This window comes from Lacerta agilis, chromosome 12, assembly GCF_009819535.1.
Source record: "Lacerta agilis isolate rLacAgi1 chromosome 12, rLacAgi1.pri, whole genome shotgun sequence".
Lineage (NCBI taxonomy): Eukaryota > Metazoa > Chordata > Lepidosauria > Squamata > Lacertidae > Lacerta > Lacerta agilis.
In genome coordinates, this window is record NC_046323.1 from 2,307,301 (window position 1) to 2,330,723 (window position 23,423).

The 23,423-nt window shown below is 40.9% G+C and overlaps 1 protein-coding gene across 2 annotated transcripts in view; it reads left to right on the forward strand.

Moving 5' to 3' along the window:
- The window catches only part of TPK1 (thiamin pyrophosphokinase 1), a 218,388-nt gene that overhangs the window by 66,897 nt on the left and 128,068 nt on the right, over positions 1 to 23,423 (forward strand). The window contains exon 4 of one of the 2 annotated variants that reach the window (XM_033166362.1): positions 11,559 to 11,628. The exons of the other annotated variant lie outside the window; for it this stretch is intronic. Within the exon in view, the coding sequence (XP_033022253.1) occupies positions 11,559 to 11,628 (70 nt within the window). The remainder of the gene's footprint in view (positions 1 to 11,558; positions 11,629 to 23,423) is intronic. 2 annotated transcript variants of the gene reach the window in all.

Sequence of the window (23,423 nt, forward strand, 5' to 3'; positions counted from 1 at the left end):
ATTTAAGATTGAGTAACACACAAATCCAATATATAAATAAATAACTGGAAAGGACACAAGCAGTTTCCACTTCACCATAACCCAAAAATGTATAACAGAAAGAAACATATGTACCCTTTTCACTTTTTCATAAAAAAACTATAAATAACTAATAAATCGTAGATAAAGGGGAATGCTGTCATTCTTCATTGCTGCAATACATGCGAGCCTGAAGGAGTCCAAGGGACTTGCCCGCCTCCTTCACCCCAGCTATGATTTTGATTTGCTGAAAGAGCACCAAGGAAAAGAAGTTATTAGGCAGAAAGGGCAGCTGTTCAACCAAATTTTTAAACTCTTATTCTCTGTCATGGGAAACAGTGATAGATTGAGAATTGTGGCTTAAAAAAAAAAGCTTTTACAAAGATGGAAATATAGCATTTGTATTTATTACATCAGAAATATAGACTGTTTACCAGAAATATAAAAAGGAGCTAGTCTCAAATATGTGAAAGAAGCCCATAGAGAGATAAGATGTTTGTTTACTGAACAGTAAACTACCCTGTGCTAATGTGAATTAGGTGCTGCATGCCAGATCCTGCAGGGAGTAGCTACAGATCAAGGAAACCTTGTTTACCGCAGTCACCTGCCCATTCCATATTCAGAGATGCATGTCTTGCCCTTCGCTTGCCTTCCTGATTAGTGCAATAAATACACCGGGGTAACGTAATGGCAGCCTCAGCCGCAGCAAGCACCGGGCGCTATGTAGAGTGAAGCGACCATAAAACCGGCCACGCTGCTTCTCCCAGGATGTTTAATTCACAAGATGCTGGTGTTCAAAATATGCAGGGCTGTTATTATCCATTGACAACTAGCATGATTAATTGCTCATGGTCTTTGAGCAAATTCTCTGCAGTAGGTATTAAGGAGCATGCTCCACAGTGATTGTAATGATTTTGTGTGATGAATTTCATAACAGGCTTGTTGCTTCTGACTGGCACGATGTCTTCCTTGCTCCCAAATTGCTAGAGGAGTTTTACAAATCATGTACCATGTCATTGAGCTGCATAATTAGGAATGTCCTGAAATATTTATTAAATTTACATACCACCCTTCATCTGAAGATGACAGGGTGGTTTACAGTAATGAAGGCACCCAGCATGCTTCCCTGGGGAGAGCATCCCACAAGTGGGGAGTCACCACAGAAAAGGCCCATTCTTGTGTTGCCACCCTCCGGAGCACTTGTGGAAGGGCCTCAGGTGGTGATCACAGGGTCCAGGTTGCTTTGTATGGGGAGAGGCGGGGCATTTCAAGAAAACCTTTACCCTGTGATACACATTCTCTCAGTAGCAGCAATTTGTGGGTGGCAAAATGACGAAAACCCTCCACTCCAATTGAGGCTAGGAAGCACTGCCTTCTGATTTGACTTGGTGATGCCATTGGATCTGGCAGCATGTCACTGTTCTCGATTGTATGGAATGCTAAGCCAAACCATGAGCAATAAACATGAGGCCCTCGTAGAAGAGATGGCAGCCACTTGCCCCAGTTATTTTGCCGTGGCAGTGCTGAGCTGCCATGGTTTGGTTTAGTGTGTTGTCTGAACCCAGAGCTGTGGTTTCGTGCTCTACTGACAAACTTTGAACTACAGCTCATGGTTTGTCTGGAGAGAGCTAAATCACAGCAGTGGAACAACCAGGAAGGACCAAAGTGGTTGTGATTTTCCCTTTCATGGGAGGGTGGGCTGCCCCCCCCCCATTCTGCTTTCCTTTTGCTGGTAAGCCAATGCCTTTTTAGGTTAGACAGGCCTTTGGCCTCTATTGGCTGGTGCAGCAGGGTCTTCTGAGGGCGGGGGTTGTACGTTTTCTTTTCTTTTGTTGTCATTCTGCTTTTAAATGGTTTTGAGTGTGCAAATTCATCACTGTTTCAGTAGGGCAACAATGTTTTTCATATTGATAGATTAAATATTGATTTTGAAACATATTTTGATTGGATCTGTTATCATTCATGTTGTGAGCTGCTTTGGGACCTGTACTGGGAGAAACGTGGGGGTATTAGTAAATAAATATTCTCTCCAGGAATCTGCTCATTCACATGAAGCCATGGTTTGGCTTAGCATAGCGTTCAAACTGAGTCATTGCGCTCTCTCTCTCTCTGTGTGTGTGTGTTTTTAAAAAAGACTATCCAGAATAAGAATAATGGCTCCTGCCCTGACTTGGACTCAATATATCTTCCCATGGACAGATCTGTTTGGCTGCAATTTCTGATTGGCTGAGATTGCTTCTGCAAGAAATCAACATTTTGCTTCAGTAGGTGGTCCACTTTCCCCCAAGCTGCAAACAGGGACAGGGGCAGCTGCTGTGACCAGGCAATGGATAGTATTTGAAAAAGGTAAATGGGCAAGGGAAAAATCACGAAACACCTCTCCCTCTCTCTCCCTCTCTCTCCCTCTCTCTCACCCCCACCCACACCCCCACACCTTGGTGCAGTACTATTTATACTTCATTATAATTCTTATAGCAGAATGCATAGGCATTTATGGTTGTAGGCACCAATATTCTTTGAGTGAGTTTCTTGTAGCTCCATTGCATAGCAGCCTGGGGTATTCTAAATATATTTTGCTTAATGAGTAATGATGGTCCAATTTGAAGGCCCCAGAAGAGGAAGGAAAGCTCTCCTCAATATTTAACACAGTTGAATTGTGGATCCAAAGCAATGAGAACATATCAATGTTGAATATGCCTGGAAGGCAAAAGCATACAGCCATGTATTAGATAGTCACAGATTAGCAGTTGTCCATGAGGAATCTTTAAATTTACCATTTTGAAATGGAACCAATCTACAGAGTAATTGAAATAAGCAGTTTCTGAACTGGCAGAGAGGGTTGGGATAGTTTGAGCTTGACTTCACAGGGCTTGGAATAATTGTTTCCTTACTGAGCTGAACTTTTGAGCCTGCAAGGACATGATAACATTTAAGAGGTGATCTAAACATTATGCAGAATGAGGTGCTAGACTAGGTGGTGGAATTCTTCATATCACAGGTGTGTGCCCTATTTTTCACTAGCCCTATAGTAAAAAAAAAAAAAATCCTGCATATTATAAGCTCATAGGGCTGCTCTAAATCTTTCTCCTTGATTTGCTAGTTTATTACTTGCAAGGAATTGGAGAGATCCCCACTCCCAGAATAGGGAGCTACAACTAATTATTCATAATGTGTAGATTGGCTTTTGATGATGTTTCTTTGCCTGCATGAAATTCTCCGTTTAGACTACTGAGTGGATTTCTTTGCCTTGGGTTGATTGAGACTACCAGAGAGAGAAAAAATCTTCTCAAAAGTCGGGAGTCGTCTTATATGCCGGGTGGAGAATCTGTGGTCGAGTAAAATATAAACTCTATATTTTAACTGGAAAAGTTGGGGGTCGTCTTATACGCCCAGTCGCCTTATACACCGGAAAATACGGTCATTAAGGGAGCAAGGCCACACAGGAGGAAGGATAAAATGCTAGTAATTTATAAGAGCAAATGAGACTCTTATTTATCAACTGTTTATATTATTTTCCCAAGGAGCTCATGATTCTCCCACCTTTGTTGTAGCTTCACATAACCTTGTGAGGCATGTTCTGCTGAGAGAAGAGAGACTAGCCCAAACTCATCTAGTAAACTTCATGGTGTAGGTGGGTGTTTTGTTTTAATAATTCATTTAAAAGGCAGGGAGTGACATCTATTGCAATCCTATACTTGTCTACTCAAACATAAATCACATTGAGTGCAGTGGTACTTGCTCCCAGGTAAATGTGTATAGGATTACATCCTTAAGGCAACTGTTATAAACAAATGAATTAGACAAGATTACTGAAATCTTCTGACCGCAACACTTGACTAAAGCACCAAGCTCTCCGTTGCGGTATAAACCATTCTGCAGAATTAATAAATGGCAACGAGTTTACAGTAAATCCATCTCAATTTTATCCTTTTTCCTTCACCCTTTGTAATATGTAAATTTCTCTATAAGTGCGAAATCACATTTCTTGTCTAATCACTCTTTTAGGGAAAGAAGGACTGACAATCCTGCTATCTTATGCACAGCATCTCAGCTTTCTCCCATGGGTTTGTTGATTTGGGGTCTAATGGATATCATAAACATTTTCCAAATAATGTATTAATTTTTCAAATAAACATTCCATGCGAAGGAGTCCCTTCTCCCTTTTTTACACTTATAGCAAGTTGAGAGTTTGTTCAGCCTTGGGAATAAGTCTGGATAAGTCTGCAAAAGAGGCTTAGCAGAAGAGGGAGAGAGAGCTCTGTCCCTTTGGTAACAAATACCTTCCTTTCTATGCTGGGGGGGCACCCCCCCTCCTCTGCCAGCCAGCCCACTGCTGCATGGAATTCTGTGCACTCAATTCTGCGCAGCCCCTTCTTGTCTGTGGCTAATAGGCTAGTGCTTATATGCAAGGCTGGGGGGTTGTAATCTATTTTATTTCTCAATACAGGTGCGGAGCTATCAACTTTCCCTTTTTTAGCGCTGGAATAAGGGAATTTCCTGCAAAAAAGGGAAAGTTGACAGCTGTGTACAGGTGCCATGCGCTACCTTACTTTATAACAATTTGTCCAAGGAAAAATGCCCTTTATTCCATACATTTTCTCATATCTGCAAATATATGTGTGGGGATTTGAGCCCAAGGCTCCCAGATCCTAGTCTCACACTTCAACCAATATGCCACAAAGAGGACCATCAGAATATTGGGGTAGAATATCCTCCTTCAAGAAAATCATGTTGAGATTTATAAAATCTTTGTAGACATAATCTCAAATGTCAAAATATCTGATGAGTCGGAAATTGCCAGGACCTGTCAGCACTCAAGGTATCTTCCTATCATATTCAGAAACGCACTAATTCCCATATACAGTGTATTTAGAGGTTGGTTGTGATAGCTGAAGAGATAATTGCCCAGTGCTGACGTCTGACTTTCCTAGTGCGACCTTCCTAAGAGTATAAAAGTTGTATCTGAGTTCCCCTTAAAACATTTTCTACATTATTCTTAAATAGTTCAGATGTAGTGGAGAATCTGGTTTAATACAAGTTCACGACAAAGCCAGAATGTAAAGGGAAGGGTGTGCTTCCCTAACCATGGTTTATGAAGGGAGGAATGATTGTCTGAACTGGGTAACAGTGAATCTATGAAGGCAAAGTGTGGTTAAAGAAAGTCTTGAGGCCCACCTTGCAATGGAGTGGATGGGCTGTTAAATATATTTTGTGTGCATGCCAGTACCCAGCACTCCATCCCACTCTCCCAACAGCCGCCAACACTCGAATGTGATGAAGAAACAGAAAACAGGACATATCTATGCAAATAACATGGTTCTTCATGATCTTCCAGTGTACTAAGGAAGCAAGGTTTTAGTGCCTTTCATTGCGTCATCTCCACACATAGATGTCCCTAGGAGCTTAGTTTGAGGCCAAATAAACAGCAAGCCAAGACCATAAGTAATCTAAATTGGTCCCAGAGTATTCCTCCGTATATGTCAAATATAGAAAGCCTTCCTATTGCATTGCATTCCTCGACACAGGATTTTGTTTTTTACATTTGTGCAATGTTTGAATTTTGTCTCTTCTTGTTACCAAGATTCTGTCACACTTGTATGTGACAAAGAACCAAATCTTGAAACAGAGCCGAGCAGATAAGGTGAAGCTGGTTCACATACATGAGGTCCCTTACTTTCACACACATTTTGCCTGGTGTAGTGACAGGCATTTCGTTAGTTTATTCTAAAGAGGAAGTTGACAATTTCAAGCACGTTCTCTTCCTTCTTATTTCTCCAGTTGCCCATTTTACATTCCTTTTTATTTATATACCTGTTCTTTTTTCCGTGTTCTGCCTATTTAGTTCTCATATTCCTTCACAGACTAATGATGTGTCCTGGGTGCGCTGCCATGTATCGAAACAAACTATGTGCATATGAGAACTGAATGAGATCTGAAAGGAGAAATTGCCTCCTTTGACGTGCTCTGCAAGAGCGTACCAGCTCAATAAAGACCATAGATGAGGGGAAAATATACAGGCATATGTGAGGTGAACTGTGGAGTAGAATGTACCCTGTCAATGAATTAGAAAATATATTCTAGAAAACAATTCTGTGCTGGCCAGAATATTCTGCTTGCTGTAATATATATTTCCCATCCATAGTTTGCATAGTAGCCTCTTGCAACTAAAGTATCTTTTCAGGTTAAAATTCTTCATATGAAAAGCAGGTTATTTTGGATTATTTTTCAGCATAATATCAGTTGGATTAGATTTATGTATTATAATATTCTAATCTGCTTCTGGGATGCCGGTGGCACTGTGGTCTAAACCACTGAGCCTAGGGCTTGCTGATCAGAAGGTCAGCGGTTTGAATCCCCGCAACGGGGTGAACTCCCATTGCTCAGTCCCTGCTCCTGCCAACCTAGCAGTTCGAAAGCACGTCAAGTGCAAGTAGATAAATAGGTACTGCTCCAGCGGGAAGGTAAATGGCATTTCCGTGTGCTGCTCTGGTTTCACCAGAAGCGGCTTAGTCATGCTGGTCACATGACCCAGAAGCTGTACGCCGGCTCCCTCGGCCAATAAAGCAAAATGAGCGCCGCAACCCCAGAGTTAGTTGGACACGACTGGATCTAATGGTCAGGGGTCCCTTTACCTTTGCCTTTTAATCTGCTTCTAAGAAAAAATGGAACAATACGATTTTGTTACAAGTTTTGAGAGTTCAGTGGAAGAAAGTCATAATTGACAATAGAGTTAGGGGTGAGTCCTAGGGTAGGAGATTTGTAGTGAAATGTAGCCTATGGTGATAAGAAACTGTCCCTTTCAGTCATTTGTAGTGGAGTTAATGCAGTCTGCATTATTAAATGAATACTGCATAAACATACAACAGCAGAAGCTAGATTTGCCGATTTGCCCATTGTGCTTAGATCAATTTATGAAAACAAATAAAAGTAGGAGAACCTGTCAGAGCTATTTAAACAGTGTTCACCCCCCCCCCTTTTCTAGGGAGCGGTGGTGAGATCACACTATTTAATCTGCCTGCAAAATGTGTGTTTGTTTGACAGCCTAAAGGGGGGGGGGAGCAGGGGGAGTATATGCTCCTGCTATGCTGCAGTCTGTCTTCAGGTTGCCACCATCGCTGGGCAAGTGAAGAGAGGAGCTGGCCACAGACAGGCATGGCTCTACACTTTGCCCAACCAGACGCAGTGACAGCCTGCAGAATGGACTATGAGACACGACTGGGGAAGGCTCGGCTCTTTCCCCACTGCCGCCAACCTTCTTCCTCCACAGTTGTCAGGAGCCGTGGTGTGGGTGGGGATAGTGTATCCCTTTGTGTCCTGCTGCTCCCATTTTCTGTTCACATTTTAGTATTTCCCTGAGGTAGAAACCAACATAGGACTTTTATATGTGTGGTGTTTTGACCTAGCGTGCAGATGGGGCAATTCAGGGTCTGTTTGCTGCATGCATCTTCCAAGGCAATATGGCATATAGGCCCCTGTTTAGAATCACAGCTTCTGCTTTGTGTCCCAGCAGCCATGGTTGTAAAGGAGGGTTTGTTTGAATAACTTCTGGAATATAAGAAACCAGCTGGTGAGGAAATAACTGTACAGTATACTTATCACTACTACTGGCTGCTGAAGCAGAAGTTGATCTTACACAGTCACTTTAAACCAGGGCTGCATCAATTGTGACCCCTCAAGCTGAGAAAAGCCCACTAGCCATATCTTGTAGCCTGCCCACCTCTTTTTTACAGTCCCAATAAAACAGCAAAAAGAGGAAGTTTATGAAGCCCTGGTGAACCACCTTAAATGGCAGGTGAGCTGCAGTAAGTTGAACTGAGTGTACTTTTTCCTCTACAACATTCATTGTTGTCTGATTTCTCTGTTATTTTCCTCTTTAATTTCTTCTCTCTCTTTCTCTCTTTTGTAACAAGTTGCATCAGTGCAACATGGATGGGTTTCTTCAGTTTTAAAATCTGTGTGATGGAAATTCTGAATCACAATTAAAATCACTTTTGGCGGGGGGCATTCTATCATACTCTGAGTTGCTTGTCTTCCTGTTGTCAGAAATCAATAAAGCCGCTTTGGGGGGGGGGGGAAACAAAGAAGCAGGCAATGAAGAAAGGAAAAAAGCCATGATCAAAACTTGGCGTTTGTACACACTCAAACTGAATTATTAAACAACCTAATTTTAAAACTTCAGAAATGCTGTCAGCACACAGGCATCTGCATCTCACTGGCAGACTTAAATAATTGCCTTGGGGGGAAATATGAATCTGCAATTCACATTTTCAATTAGTTTTTTTAAATTGTCATTTGATTTATATGTTTTCTTGGAATGACTTCGTTACATGTACAATAGAGCACTTATACCTCTTTTGTTAGGTCAGGAATTAACTGCTTAATAAAATGTCTAAAAGTTCAGATGAAGGAAAGTGACACCTTTGAGTTCAGAAAAAAGACTGGGGAGACAGGCATGATAGAAGTTTGTAAAATTTTGAACTTGGGAGAGGGGGGTAATTATAAATTTTAATTCTTTTTTCTGGAAATATCTGAACGCAGTGGAATTGACTGACAGTAGTAATTTCAGTATTAACAGAAGTACTTCTTAACACAACACACAACATGAAATTTACCACTGCATGTTGTCTTGAGGCTGAATTGTGTCTCGGGAGTCTTTTGGGGACCCCTCTTACTGTCTTGGAACTTTAGGAGGAACATTAGGTAAATGAATTTAGATTAGTGGCTCTAGTTTTACTGCTGGAACAAAATTTATCCTCAGCATCCAAAGAATCGGTGTCTGTCTCTGCTTGCTGGCTATAGGACAGTTAGGTGTTTAAGGGGAGAGACTGAACTGGGTTTCCAAGTTACAACTTATCCTGCTTCCCGTCTCTAACTGCGTAACTGCTCACAGGAGGTTAGCATTGATTGATTGATTGATTGATTGATTGATTTTACATATATGCCACTTTTCTACAATAAGCAATGCCTAAAGTGGCTTACAGCAAACATTTTAAATATTAGAATAGAGGACTTTGGAAATTCAAGCATAAAAAATGCAGAGCGTTTCAGTAAATTCAAAATAACAAAAACCAACAATTTAGCAAAGACATAATAAATTCAATATTACAAAAAACCCACACAGTGTAAGCTTTAGTACATAAATACAAAGCAAAAATGAAAATTAACTGAGAATAAAGTTTCCGGTACCAGTTTTGCTGCAGTCCAAGGAGTCTGTCTTAAACACAGTTCAGAGGGGAGAGTAGATGACACACACAGTTGACTCCTGCACCTCTCTTCCAGAGAAGGCTGACAGCAGCAAAAAGCAAATGTTGGGGAGAGCAATGCTGGTCAGTCTCTTCTCCTGGAAGTATGAACGGCTAGTGCAGGACATTTTTGCAGTAACTAGGCTGAAGAGAACCAAGGTAGCTGTTGCATTTCCCTTTTGTGAAGCAGGATTGTGGAACTGGCAGCAACAAATAGAAATTGAAGGTAGTACACTGGAACTCGTCTAATTGGGAATATGAAGTAGCAGTTGGGTAACCATTTCATGTATTGCTAGCTTGCCATGGAGTATGTACTCAACAGGAAATCTGCAGCCAGCCATGGTTCCTTGATGAGTGAAGCCTACATGATACTTGAGTTTGCAGGTGCATGCTTTTCACATTGATCTGTTGTATTTTTAGCTAAGCACTTAAGGCTTAAACTTAAAGTTCTCAAACTTTTTTCTCTGGACCACACTTTCACAATAAACATTTGCTGAATGCCTCACTGATTTATTTTTTTTATTGATAAGAAATACATTGGAAAACAAAAAGAAACAACTTCTAGTCGTGCGTGATTTACAGCATAGAACACAACTGCTTTAAAATATGATCATGAGGCATCCAGAAAGTATAAAGCAATGCAGATAAATAGTAACATGAATTATCCCCAAAATATAATTATTAACAAAATCAGTGAGAGGGGTGAGCTTGCTTTTGCCAGGTAATCTAGGTCTAATTTGAGACAAACTCTCATCTCCTTCTTAGTTCAAAGAAGGCTTTCTCTTTTCTGATCTTTTATATTTTTCAGAGTTGAAAATCCCTATTTACAACAATATGTCATGGAGAACTTTAAAATAGCCCTTGCTATTCTCCAGCACTGTTCAAACAACTATTCTGGATGACAGTTATGGTTGTCCTCAGCATCACTTGATGCTGTTGTTCTCATTTTGAAAAGATATCTATCCATATTCCACAATTTTTTTCAAAAAAATATTTTGATACTATACTGAAATGTTTAAATGGTTCTTTGATTGTCCTTGAATCTTTCAGCCATACTTGCCATCCCTACACCCTTTGCGAACCCCTGGCTTAAGGCATCTTGGGAGAACAGCTAAAATGCAGCGTTTGAAGTGCTTCATAATGAGTTCACTCAGTACATCCCATGATACTTAATCATGTTAACAAGCAATGGAAGCATTTATTGCCAGTGGAAGATTGTAAGCAATATAACATCCAAGGCACGTGTATTTATGCAATCTTCTCTCTTGGCCAGCAAACTTCTACATCACAGCACTATTGTAAGAAATAATAATAATACAAATGTTTGAATTATTGCTGAGTTTCCAAAGACTCTAACTGAGATCATTATTGATAATGCAGCCTCATCTGTGGAGTTCTAAAGGGCATTGAAAGTAATCACTTTCTATATTCTGTTATTTTCCCTTTCTAGCTCTCATTTGTGAAAGACTTCCTATTTATAATACCTGCTGTTTAAGAAAACCAAGCACAATTTGAGCCATAGCTATGAAAATAATACAGTTATTGACCCTTTCCCCATCACTTAACTGCCTCTATTTAGCGAGAAAACCTTTGGTTCTAGTTCATACTGATGTGAATCATTAACATACTAGGAAAAGATCAGTACCTTGGATAATTACTTGCTAAGTAACTTTTAAAGTATAGAAAAACTGAAGTGCTAAGAGCAAAAATATGGGAGGAAATCTCTGACTTTTGTCTTCAGGGTTTTCCTGTTGTTATTCTGTCTCTCACAGCTACAATAAACCTACCATTACAATTATGGACTGGTCATTTCTTCATCGGAGGGCAAACGGGCAAATTTAGCAGGAGACCAAATACTTTTTTCTCTCACTGTATTGCCAGATCGTGATGTTTGGCTGGTGATACACTGCAGTGTTGAAAAGCTGACACCGCCCAGCCTTAACTGGCGCCATGCTTCCCTTTCCAGTAATGGCTGGGGATACCCAGGAGGTGTGATTCTCTCATTCTTTTTCTTTCACCACCAATCTTCATTATCCTTTTAGTGACTGATATTGACTGTATTTTAATTTATTTTTATTTTTAAGCACGTTGTTATGTTTTACTTGTGTTTTTCATCTTGTTTTTGTAAACAGTCCTGGAAGCCCTGCTGAAGGTCAGTATGTACATTGTTTAAGGAAATAAGTATTACTGTCATTTTGGCAAAGAGCTATGCTGTGCTATGGGAAATATTTCCATGTAAATAAATTTGTTACTTGGTTACAATGTCAGGTTCTTGACAGCTTCTCCCTTTCCTTCCAGCTGTTCTGAGAGCATGTGCTGATGGAGGTGCTAATCGTCTGTATCATATCACAGAAGGAAACCATGAGAGGTACATCCATAATAATCTTCTGTGCAGATAATTTCCCCCTTTTTATCTTCATGAAGAGCACTGATGAACTTGCATTTGCAGCTTCCTAAAAGCTCTTGGCTCCATTGGGTTGTTTTCCCCCTCTCTCTTTTTTGCAGGGCGGGGGGTCAGAAACACAGATCATGTTCAGCACGAGGCTACTGCTGCAACTGGCATCTCTTTGTCAAGTCCTTCTGTTCTCTCTTGTAACATGTTGGATCACTAACCCTCTGTTGTGATGCTGTCATATTGTGTGTTTTCCTGTCCTGCCAGCAGCACTCAGTGATGTGGAGCAAGGGACACGGAGCACACAGTGTGATGATGTCACAACACAGAAAAGTTTTACTACACATTATGCAAAAGAACTCTTATGTGGGATGCCATTTTTTTTATTCAAGCAGTAGGCTAGATCTGTACCAGAGGATCTTTCTGTGCTAACAGAGCCCAATGGTAAATGCGATAAGTTATAACTTCAACAAAATATGACTCCACATAATCCTTTTCCTCCAACTACACCTGAAGCTGACAACAGCTGTCACTGACTTAACAACCTTGCCTGCCCATCCCAAATGTTTTTTTTTAATGCATAGTTCTGCATAAGTGTTTATAGTTCATATACAGTCAAAGAGGCTTCCACCCATTGTAGTGTTGCAAAACAATGCATTTGATAACCATGGGGCACATCTAATCCATTTTTTATTGTTCTAGAGGAAGGTTCCACATGATTAGCAAGTATCCTGATAACAATATGAGTTATTATAAATTTATTGAATTGTATTAATTGTTTTGATGAATCTGTTGCTCCTGTTTGCTTTATTTATCTGTCATTGTGTTTGATATTATAATGATTGCAATGTTTGAGGTTTTAAAAAATGTTATTGTGATTATTGTGAGCATTTTTGAGCTCAACATTTGTCGTTGGAAAAGCGGAATGCAAATATATATCTTCATCTGAAGATCTCGGGGCAGATTAATATGCTGTGGCATATTAAATCAAATAAAATCAGATCAAGATTCACCTAGCAAAAATGAAGCGATACTACAACTCTTAATTTTTTAAAAGCACAAATTATCATTATTATGTATTTATTTATAAAGGTAAAGGGACCCCTGACCATCAGGTCCAGTCGTGTCCGACTCTGGGGTTGCGGCGCTCATCTCGCTCTATAGGCCGAGGGAGCCGGCGTTTGTCCGTAGACAGCTTCCGGGTCATGTGGCCAGCATGACAAAGCTGCTTCTGGCGAACCAGGGCAGCGCACGGAAACGCCGTTTACCTTCCCGCTGGAGCGGTCCCTATTTATCTACTTGCACTTTGACGTGCTTTCGAACTGCTAGGTGGGCAGGAGCTAGGACCGAACAACAGGAGCTCACCCCGTCGCAGGGATTCGAACCGCCGACCTTCTGATCGGCAAGCCCTAGACTCTGTGGTTTAACCCACAGCGCCACCTGGGTCCCTTGTATTTATTTATACCCTACCTTTTTTTCTGACAAATGCCCAAATATATAATTGGTTGTTTTTGAAGGAGCTTTCTTCTAGAATTGGGAAAGGATTTCTGTAATTTTCTCTCCCATAATTGCTTGTGAGGTTGACAAGTTGCCCTTTTCTCCAGAGTTGTATGTTTCTTCCTTCTCTTTCAATCTTTATACAGTGATACATTAACTGACAGGCTTAAGGCACATGGAGGAGGTATCATAGGTGATGAGTGGGAATGTTGCTTCTGAGCCCAGCTCTTAACTGCTAACCAATTTTGTTATACTATGCTAACCCTTTAAAGTGGTATTTAAATCCTCATAGAAGAATACAGGTAAGGAATCATGGCTCTTATCATTCTGCTACTGTGTTTTGCATAATAGCTCTCAGTGTAGCAATTATGGGAATGATTTGTGCAAAAGAAGCACTGTGACTGTGAAAAAAAAATCTTTTCCCCTTCTGCATTTAATAATTCAGAATGTCTGTGTAATATTGCGACCTCTAAAAGCGTGGAGACGTGGCAGCTGATTTCTTAAGCGGACCCAGCTTTTAAACTGAGCTCATCGCTGAATGGCCAGTAACATCCACAAATAATGACAGAGGCAGCGGGCTCTTGTTTAAAGCTGCCTTATCATTGTGAATGGCAACACAGATTCTGGCAGGAGCCTCCTCTCATTTATTCATTAGAGTTCTATACTGCGGTATCAGAGTAGCTTGAAGCAGTTTTTCTAAAGGTTGATAGTCCTCACCCCTAGAGTCTCATGCAGTTCAACCACTCTATGCAAGTAGCTCCATCACAATCCTTCCCTTGCACAATCCTATTTGCATGAACTTGTACATAAGAAGTGAGTTTTGGCGAAGTCTCTGTCAGAGGAGGCAAAGCTTAAACTTAGGTTACATCCACACCATACATTTAAAGCACATTTATACCACTTTATGCCTGGGAATTGTAGTTTACCTCCAACAGCTGCAACTCCAAGCACCTTTAACAAACTACAGTTCCTGGGATTCTTTGGGGGGAAAGCCATGACTTTTATAGGGGTATAAGAGTGTTTTGAATGTGTGGTGTGGATGTGACATCAAATAACTCCATCTTCTCCTCGCTTCTTATTTTTAGCTTCATTAACGTGTCATTCTGAAATGTTGGACCCCCTTCAAACTGGTGCCAAATTTTTGTGCTTGTTTTTGTACTGCAAACTCTGCGTTTGGTACCTCATCCCAAACTGAGTAATTGATACTCAAACCGGGGGGGGGGGGGGCGGCACAGGTATCCCTCCAAAAGCCAACGTTGTTTGATTCACTCCAAAACTGTGTCAAACTTTGCAATAGTTTCTAAGTCTTCTGCATCACGAATCCTGCTCCCAAAATGAGGAATTGATACTAAAAAACCGAGCTCCTAGTTCATGCCACTGTAGTTAACTGCACTCAAAATCTGACAATGTCTGATTGGCTCCAAGCAGTGCAAAAGTTTGGCACCGCTTTGGAGTAAATCAGACAATGTTGGCTTTTGAGAGGGTACCTGTGTCCCCCGGTTTGAGTATCAATTACTCAGTTTGTTGAGAGCTGTAAAACACGGGGTTTGCGATGCAAAACAGCACAAACAAGCACACAACATTTGACATTGGTTTGGAGGGGATCCAGAATTCCACAGTTACACGTTAATGAAGCTCTCATTTTTCTTTTCTGCAAACCTTTGCTTTCTGAGCCCTTAAATTGTGGATTTAAAGAAAAAATGTGGTGGGGTTGGGGGGAAGAGCCCTTTGCTTTGTTTTGACTGGGGTGAGAGAGTTCTTCATGTTCTGACATAATCATATAACGTTGTTTTTTCTGCTAGCAGCAGACAAACAGGTGAGGTTTGGGGCTCTGGTGATGCAATTTAAGTTTGACACCTGTGTCCTATAAATGAGCCAGAAGTGCATGGTGTGCTGTGAACCCTTTGGACCTCAGCCCCTGTGCATTTTCCTGGCCATAAAGACAATCTGCTTTCCTGCATCTGGATTTTGTTTTGGTGGCCAGCACATCTTTGGGACAAACATAATGCATTCTGCAGACAGAATCAACTGGGAAATAATGCTTTAGATAGCTCATTTTATTTTCAAACTCTTTAATGCACGCTATACAAATACCACTCTTATGGAATAAACATAATTATTTTAAAACTCATTAATGCACACTATACAAATACCACTCCTATGGAAAGAATGTAATTATATGTTAAATGAGTTCTCATAAATGTAAATAGGTAATTCAAGAAAAACTAGATGGTTGTATCACAAGTGGATAGAATCATTCACTCTTCATAGACTTGGCCCTTTCAGAATTCTTACCTTGGGATTATATTATATCATCAAAGTTCAATTTTTGCACAACAAATCCAGCTAAATTTGGTTATTTGCCTTTAAGGAAACTAAGCCTGCTGAAAAGATTATTAATTTACTTTTTTAACATGTTCCCCTTCACTCTCATTTCTCAATGCAGTTTTATTAAAGGCTTGTCTTCTCAGAGAACACTGACAAATTAATTAGATTTTTTGAACGAAAGAAAGAAAATGAAAAAAAAAAACCCAACCTCAGCTTAATCTCCTCTTCTTTAATTTTCTCCCCTAATTCAGAGACCCTTTACTTCAATATTTTTGAAGCCTGCAAAAATCCCCATACTATTTATTAAATAGTACCTACTGTTTCTTTTGGGAGGTGAAGTGGTGTTCACAACTACGAAGCTGCCACTCTTTCCTCTTGACTTCAGGCCAGTGTCCCCTTGCTTTACTGGAAAAATCCTCCTTCTTCGACAATTACCTAATGATTTGGAGCAGAAATACATTTTGATTTACTACTAATAAACTGTGTGGGTATAGCAGCTTTGGAACACACACAGATAACTCCTCATGAGCAGATGCTGTCACATTCTGTTTAATATTACAGAGCGTTGATATATAATGGGGATCAGGGTGCAAAATTGAATAAAATATGGGGGGCAGGTAAGCCCCACCCCACAAAATTGATCACATGACACAGTGCACGCATACCATTTGAATGGCAATTGGGGGGGAGCAACCCTCCTCAATTGTTTTATTGGGAGGACTGAAGACCACCTTGACCCCTAGGAGTTGGCTATGATAGGGATGAGCACATCATAGAATTGTAGAGTTGGAAGGGACCCCTGAAGCTCATCTGGTCCAACCCCCTGCAGGGCAGAAATCTCAGCAGGCACCCCTGTCCTATGCTGAGCTTTGGGACTGTCTTTCTTAATGTAGAACTCTGTGTGCATGCATAAGTCTGGCAACACTTTTAATTCTAGCTTGTTGTTGATTTTTTATGTTCATTTTAATTATAAGCAAATCCTTTGCTCTTTCGCCCTCTTAAAAATTAATATTGGGAGGTAGGACATTATTCTTCCCATTTTAGAGAGAGGGGCTGAACAGTAGTGACCTTTCCCAGAGGTGACTGAGTAATTTTTTAAACTTGGATCCCCAGGTTCATCTCAAATATTTTTTGCAAGACTATATTCACAGCCAATTTCTATGCTAGTGAAACAATTTCTATGCTACACATCTGTACCTGCAATCCTGCTTTCATGCAAGACAGGGTATGAATTAGTTTCCTGGTACGTGTATTGGAGAGAGAGAGTGTGTGCGTGTGTGTGTGTGTGTGTATCAAAATAGTTTGATATGGCAATTCCCAGTTCAGAAAATATTAAGGATGGAAACTGAACTAATTTGCAGCTCCTCGTCTAGTATATGGTTTGGAATGTAATTATCATCCAAAATTTAGAGGTGTGAAAAATCCAAACGTAATTATCCTTTGGATTTTTCATGTCTCCAAATTTTGTAATACAGCTCTCAGCTCAAAAGAAATGAATGAAAATATGTAAGAAACGTTTAGAAACATGTACCTTGTGGTAAAAACGGGAAAAGTAGATGTAGAACTCTCTGTATAAAAATGTTAACGTTGGTTGTAGCCAGGTTTTTTATGTGTGTGCACCTGATCAACAGTCAGTGGAATGAGGGCTCTCCATGTTCCCATAAGTGTTAAAATAATTGGGGAACCTTCATTCAGTCTAGATTCTCAGTGAATACTCTTACATAGTGGTTGTCAGCAAATCAGTCTCATTCCCACTTATCTGTAAGTAAGGGCTCATCCATACTTCTCATTGTCCCGCCTCTTCCCCTCAGGAAAAGCTGCCGTTTACCTGCCAAATTGGAGTAAACAGCAATTGGGTTCTCTGCAGGTTGCTGTTTATTCCGATTCAGTAGTAAAGAGCATGTTTTCCAGAGGAAAGCTGCAGGGCAAAGGCAAAACTGCTTGGACCTGTACCTAGAAAGCACGAGAGAAGAAGACCTCTTGGACTTGTGCTTTCTAGGCTTTGGGCGAGCCTTAAGACTTATTGAATTCAGTGTGCTTACTGGTGAGTAGTCCTGTATAGGTTTGTGCTGCTTCCCACTTACTAGGTCATCCATGGGACAACCTCTTGACCAAGAACTGACAGAGGTAAAATTTCTGTTTTAGGTCACTCTTGCCCAGGGCTTCTGTTGCTGGGAATCACCTCTTCCTCTTTGACCAGAACTAAGAGCACCCAGTTGTTATGGCCTTGCTTATGGGAACAAGTAGAGACCCAGGTGGCGCTGTGGGTTAAACCACTGAGCCTAGGGCTTGCGATCAGAAGGTCGGCGGTTCGAATCCCTGTGACGGGGTGAGCTCCTGTTGCTCGGTCCCAGCTCCTGCTCACCTAGCAGTTCGAAAGCACGTCAAGTGCAAGTAGATAAATAGGAACCACTCCGGCGGGAACGTAAACAGCGTTTCCGTGCACTGCTCTGGTTCGCCAGAAGTGGCTTGTCATGCTGGCCACATGACCCGGAAGCTGTACACCGGCTCCCTCGGCCAGTAAAGCGAGATGAGCACTGCAACCCCAGAGTCGGACACGACTGGACCTAATGGTCAGGGGTCCCTTTACCTTTACCTATGGGAACAAGTAACTTTCTGCTCATGATTTGCTTCCTACTTCTACATAGTTTATTATCACTCCCTCTTGACTGTATAAGAATAAGTGGGGTAAATAGAAACATACTGCACAGTGTTATTGATTGTAGATTTCCTGGTTATAAAATGGAGGATGTGAAAGCTGAAGGCTGTGAGAAATGCAATTACTGTCACATAATTCTCCTTTCTATGTCTTCTAAAAAGAGTCTTATTATAACTTTAAAAGGCATGAGTGCTGGTGTTTGAAACCCATCTATGAAGCTCCCTTACTGAGTCACCCTGACCTTCTTCCGGATAAATGTTTGAATAAATGTTCATTAAGCCCAGAATGCATTTTATTATTGGCAGTAACAGGAATTAGTGGGATGTTTTTCTTTTTACAGTTTTACGCTCCCTTTCCAAAGTTCATGGTGGTGCACAGTCTAACAGGTAAATACAATTATAGATGTTGAATAAAATAACACACAGTACATAAGAACGACTCTGCTGGATCAGACCAGAGGTCTATCTTAGCACAGCACTCTGCTCCATTCTGGCCAATCAGATGCCCATCAATTGCCAAAGCAAGAAATTATTTGCCACATCATGTTGATGAGTTGGCTAATAGGTTTTCTGCTTTATGAATGCTGATCTGCTACTGTTTCTTAGGCTCCATTTGGAAAAGCACCCTTAGATGATGAAGTAGCTGAACCCCGGGCAGGACTGTGCACATAAAGGAGCAAGGTTTTGCAGATGGGGCAGACTCTTATCTCAGTGGCTTCTATTGAACTCTATAGACCACAATCTGTGCACACCCAGAGATGATGATAATAATAATAATAATAATAATAATAATAATAATAATAATAATAATAATTGTACCCCGCCCATCTGGCTGGGTCCCCCCAGCTACTCTGGGCAGCCTCCAACAGATATTAAAATACATTAAAATATCACTGGTTAAAAACTTCCCTAAGCAGGGCTGCCTTCCATTTCAGGCCTTCCAACATTGTCTAGTCCATCACAATTATCAACTTTTGCTAAACTAAAATGGAAGTAGGATCACCCCCACTGTTTTCTGAATATGTGGTTTCCCTTTACTAAATATTATGAAAATGGAGCTTGTTTATTTCAAGTGCTAGCAATTTTTAGAATCTGATACTATTTTCTTGGCTTTTTATTAGGTATAGCTTCTTAATAACTTATGTAACTTCAAAGTAAGTTGTAATCATTTGAAATGCCAATGTCTGCCAAATCATTGCGCTTAAAACCTGCAGACTTAAGCAAAGGTTAGTGCTTGGCATCAAGAGACATTTATTAAAGGTAGTAGGTCAACAAAATTGTTAAGCTGTGTGAGCATATTAGACATATGCAGATTCAAAGTGAAATTATTTTTTTGAAGAGACTATGGAAGGCAAAATGAAAGGTACATTTGCTAATAATTTACTGTGGTATTATTGATATTAAAAGGCAATATAGCAAGCAATCCAGAAGAATGCATTCGTCTTTAATTATTGAGTAAGCCAAAAATTATTTATTTCCGGTCTGGTAATCATCAGCTGCCCTGAACCAAAGAGCTAACAGTTATGTCCGATTTATTTGGAAGATTCAAAGTCTTGTGGGGTTCCCCACCTTCCAGATCACATAGCACACATATAAATTCTGAAGGATAGATCAAACAGCTGAGTTTACTCAGAGGCAATGTTGATTATAATAATAATATTCCATAAATAATGTTCACAACAAAACCTAAATCAATAATGTTAGAAACGGGGAGGGGGTGAGAGATAGAATAGTTGAGGAAAATAAGTCTTGCATGTTATTAGTTATAGTGTTGTCTATGCACTGGTAACCTGTAGGTTAGAATACTTCAATGTGTTATATGTGGGGCTGCCTCTGAAGACGGTTCAGAAACTTCAGCCGGTGCAAAATTCAGCAGCTAGGTTCAATGATCAATAGAAAAAAAGGTGCCGGAAAAAGGTTGTTGAGCATTTGGGGGGGGGGGAGAGGGAGCATAAAAACCTTCTTATGCCACCGCCCTCTTCCACACCACACCAATCACTGTGCTGCCCACAGCCTCCATTGCACAACATACCATAAAGTGCTGTGCCACCCACAGCTTCCATCACTAAACACAGAGTGCCATGCCCGCAGCCTCTGGCCTACAGCTCCGAGCAATGTGCCAATGTGCCATAACGCTACAGAGGTGTCGGAACACACCAAAGATGTGCCAGAACTTAGTTCTGGTCAGTTCCAGCTGAAAAAGCCCCGATTACACCGATCCGGGCCAAACTGCACAGACTGCCAATTAGCTTCCAGGTCCAAGTGCTGGTTTTGACCTATAAAACCCTTAAACAGCTTAGGGCCACAATATCTCCCCATATAAACCGACCTGGACTCTGCGTTTACCATCTGAGGCCCTTCTTCATGTCCTCTTCCACAAGAGGTCTAGAGGGCAGCAACACAAGAAAGGGCCTTTTCTGCATCAGTTCCCTGTTTGTGGAATGCCACCTTCATTATACATCTTTAGGCCCCAGGCAAAAGCATTCCTCTTCAACCAGGCTTTGGCTGATTAATATTCTTCGGTCTTTTAAGTGTGTCTGTGGGAGGGGGGTTATGTTTTCTTTTTGTTTTAATAAAACCCCTGTGTTTAGACTTCAGACTGCTATAACACACTGATTCTGGGACTGTTCCTGCAAACTCTCAGCTGCTGTGCCCATGTGCCACCTAAAGCAGGACAGTGGAAAACCCAGAATCTCTGTAGGAGTGCCTGTTCTGCTGCCAGGAGACTCTGTTGCTTGGGATAAAGCATGGCCCATCGGGTGGCCAGGAAGAGGAGGAGCAGACAGGGAAGATACAAGTCTCTCTGTTGCCTCTCGGTTGTTACTGGGTTAACAGATCCCTGTTGAGTTCAGTAGCTGAATTTCCTTGCTCAGCTCCCCTGCCTCTTCCCCCCTCTCCACCACCTTATTGCTGTTCAAGGGCAATTCCACGATGGATTGGGATGTACATTTGAATGTGAATTCAATTACATATTCCACTGAAGACAATGTTGTGGTGATAGGGAGCTTCCATGCTCGTATGCACACCTGGCTTCAGAACTGCCATCCTTTATACTGGGAAGGGGCATTTTCCTTGCAGGTTAAAAGACCCTGTGGTGAAACCAGGCCCTGAGAGGTCCTACTCCAGTGGGTTTCTTAAACTGCAAGGGGGCATTCCCCATCCCCGTTTAAAGGATCATATGGAAGGAGAAAACCAGAGGAGGCAGCACTTAGGTTCCTTCAGCCTGAGTCCCAACAGGTAAAGACTTGCAACTTTGCACTGAACTCTTTACTAAACATTTCTTTGCTCTGTGTTAATTGCACCACTCAAACCTCATTGATCGGTGAAGCAGGAATTTTTATCTATAAAGTAGGACTTTCCTGCATACCTGTGAGATCTCCCCAGTCTATAAGCATCCTCTCAAGTGCATAGGAAGTAGCCAAAGTACAAGGTGTGATTATGAGAGTACACATAATTCAGATTATTTAGAGTTTTATTTCCATGTCTGTATTAGGAATTTTTAGAGTACATATGTATGTGTGTGGTTGTGTGTGTGTGTGCGTGCATGTGCATACAGTATATGTATATATGTATCCATTCTCCTCAGCCTTTTTTCCTCTCCCAGCTATGCACAGGTTTTTTCAAGAAGCAAAAACATTTTAGTTCTACCTTAAAGAATTTGCATTGAAACACATAACCTCATTCTGGGAATCTGCTTCAAAATCTGTTAAATATATTGTTAATAAAGTCAGCATCTTGCACATTCAGATACAAATGAATTTATCTTTAAGCCTTTTACAAATATTTGTTTTTAATCTGATTTTGTTATTTCAATTTTATATATTCCCCCTCCTTTGGTTTATTCATTTTTAAATGTTGTATATTGCAATTCCCTTGCTGAAAATAACCTCTGGAACGAATAACTGACACTTTTATCTCTCACCAAGGTTGTACATTGAAATTGGTAAATAAGAGCTCAATAAAAAGTGACGCTTCCTTCCCACAGATTTTTCCGGTTAAAGGAATTGGTCCTTATGTCTGTATATTTATTGTTACATTAAGCTACAAACTTTTATGCATGTATTCAGTAAAGCTTTCATAGTGTGCACTATGGGAAATATAGTTTCTAAGAATTTTTTGTTCTGGAACTTAGATTCAGAAACTAAGTCTTAGTTTGGAGGTGGTAAAGGACCCCTGGATAGTTAAGTCCAGTCAAAGGCAACTATGGGGTTGCGGCACTCATCTCACTTTCAGGCCGAGGGAGCTGGCGTTTGTCCACAGACAGATTTCTGGGTCATGTGGGCAGCATGACTAAACTGCTTCTAGCGCAACGGAACCCTGTGACGGAAAGCAGAGTGCATGGAAACGCCGTTTACCTTCCCGCCACAGCAGTTCCTCTTTATCTACTTGCACTGGTGTGCTTTTGAACTGCTGGGTTGGCAGAAACTGGGACAGAGCTCACCCCATTGTGCGGATTCAAACCGCCGACCTTCTGATTGGCAAGCCCAAGAGGCTCAGTGGTTTAGACCACAGCGCCACCTGCGTTCCTGGTTCAGTACTACTAACTAGACACCATTGTACCTTTAGATGGCTCTTTTATTATAGAATAGCAAAATGTCCATCATTTGGGGGGGGGGGCAGAAAGGGCTTGTATAAGAGTCTACTGTATATGAAGACTATTAGAATCTTGTTGGTTTCTAAGGCACAGGAACTCATTGGAGTTTCCCTCAGCCCAATGTTGTTTCCCAAACACTGCTTTTCTTTCCCCATATGAATCAGTTAGATGTTAATTACAGCCAACCAACAATTAAAGACAAAACATAAAATAGTACAAAACCACTGCATTAGTAGAAGGGAGAGGAGCCTGACACAAATGGGTATAAAAAGCTGTTTGCAGATCCACACCTGTCTTTTGCAAAGAGTAGTAAATAAACCTGCATACCTTATTACTTTACCCATGATGCGCATGAATGCTAAGAGTGTTCCTGTGCCTTTGAAAAGGCCTCTTACGCCAATTTTAGCCTTATGCACGCATACTTGGAAATGATTTCCATTAGAAATGAACGGGACCTTATTTCCAGTGAATGTGCTGCTTGGAACTGAACTGTTACTGTTAATCTGGCTTGTATGCTGCATGCTTTAAACCTTGTTTATTAAGCAGCAGTGTGTGTCTCATTACACACTTCTACATTTCATTAAATCTGAGGCAAAATTTCCCCATGGAACAATATTGCTAATATTCCCAATGGCTTTGCAAATCTGCAGAAAGGCCCCAAGGTCAGAATTTCTTTTGGAAAGGTTAATTAAGT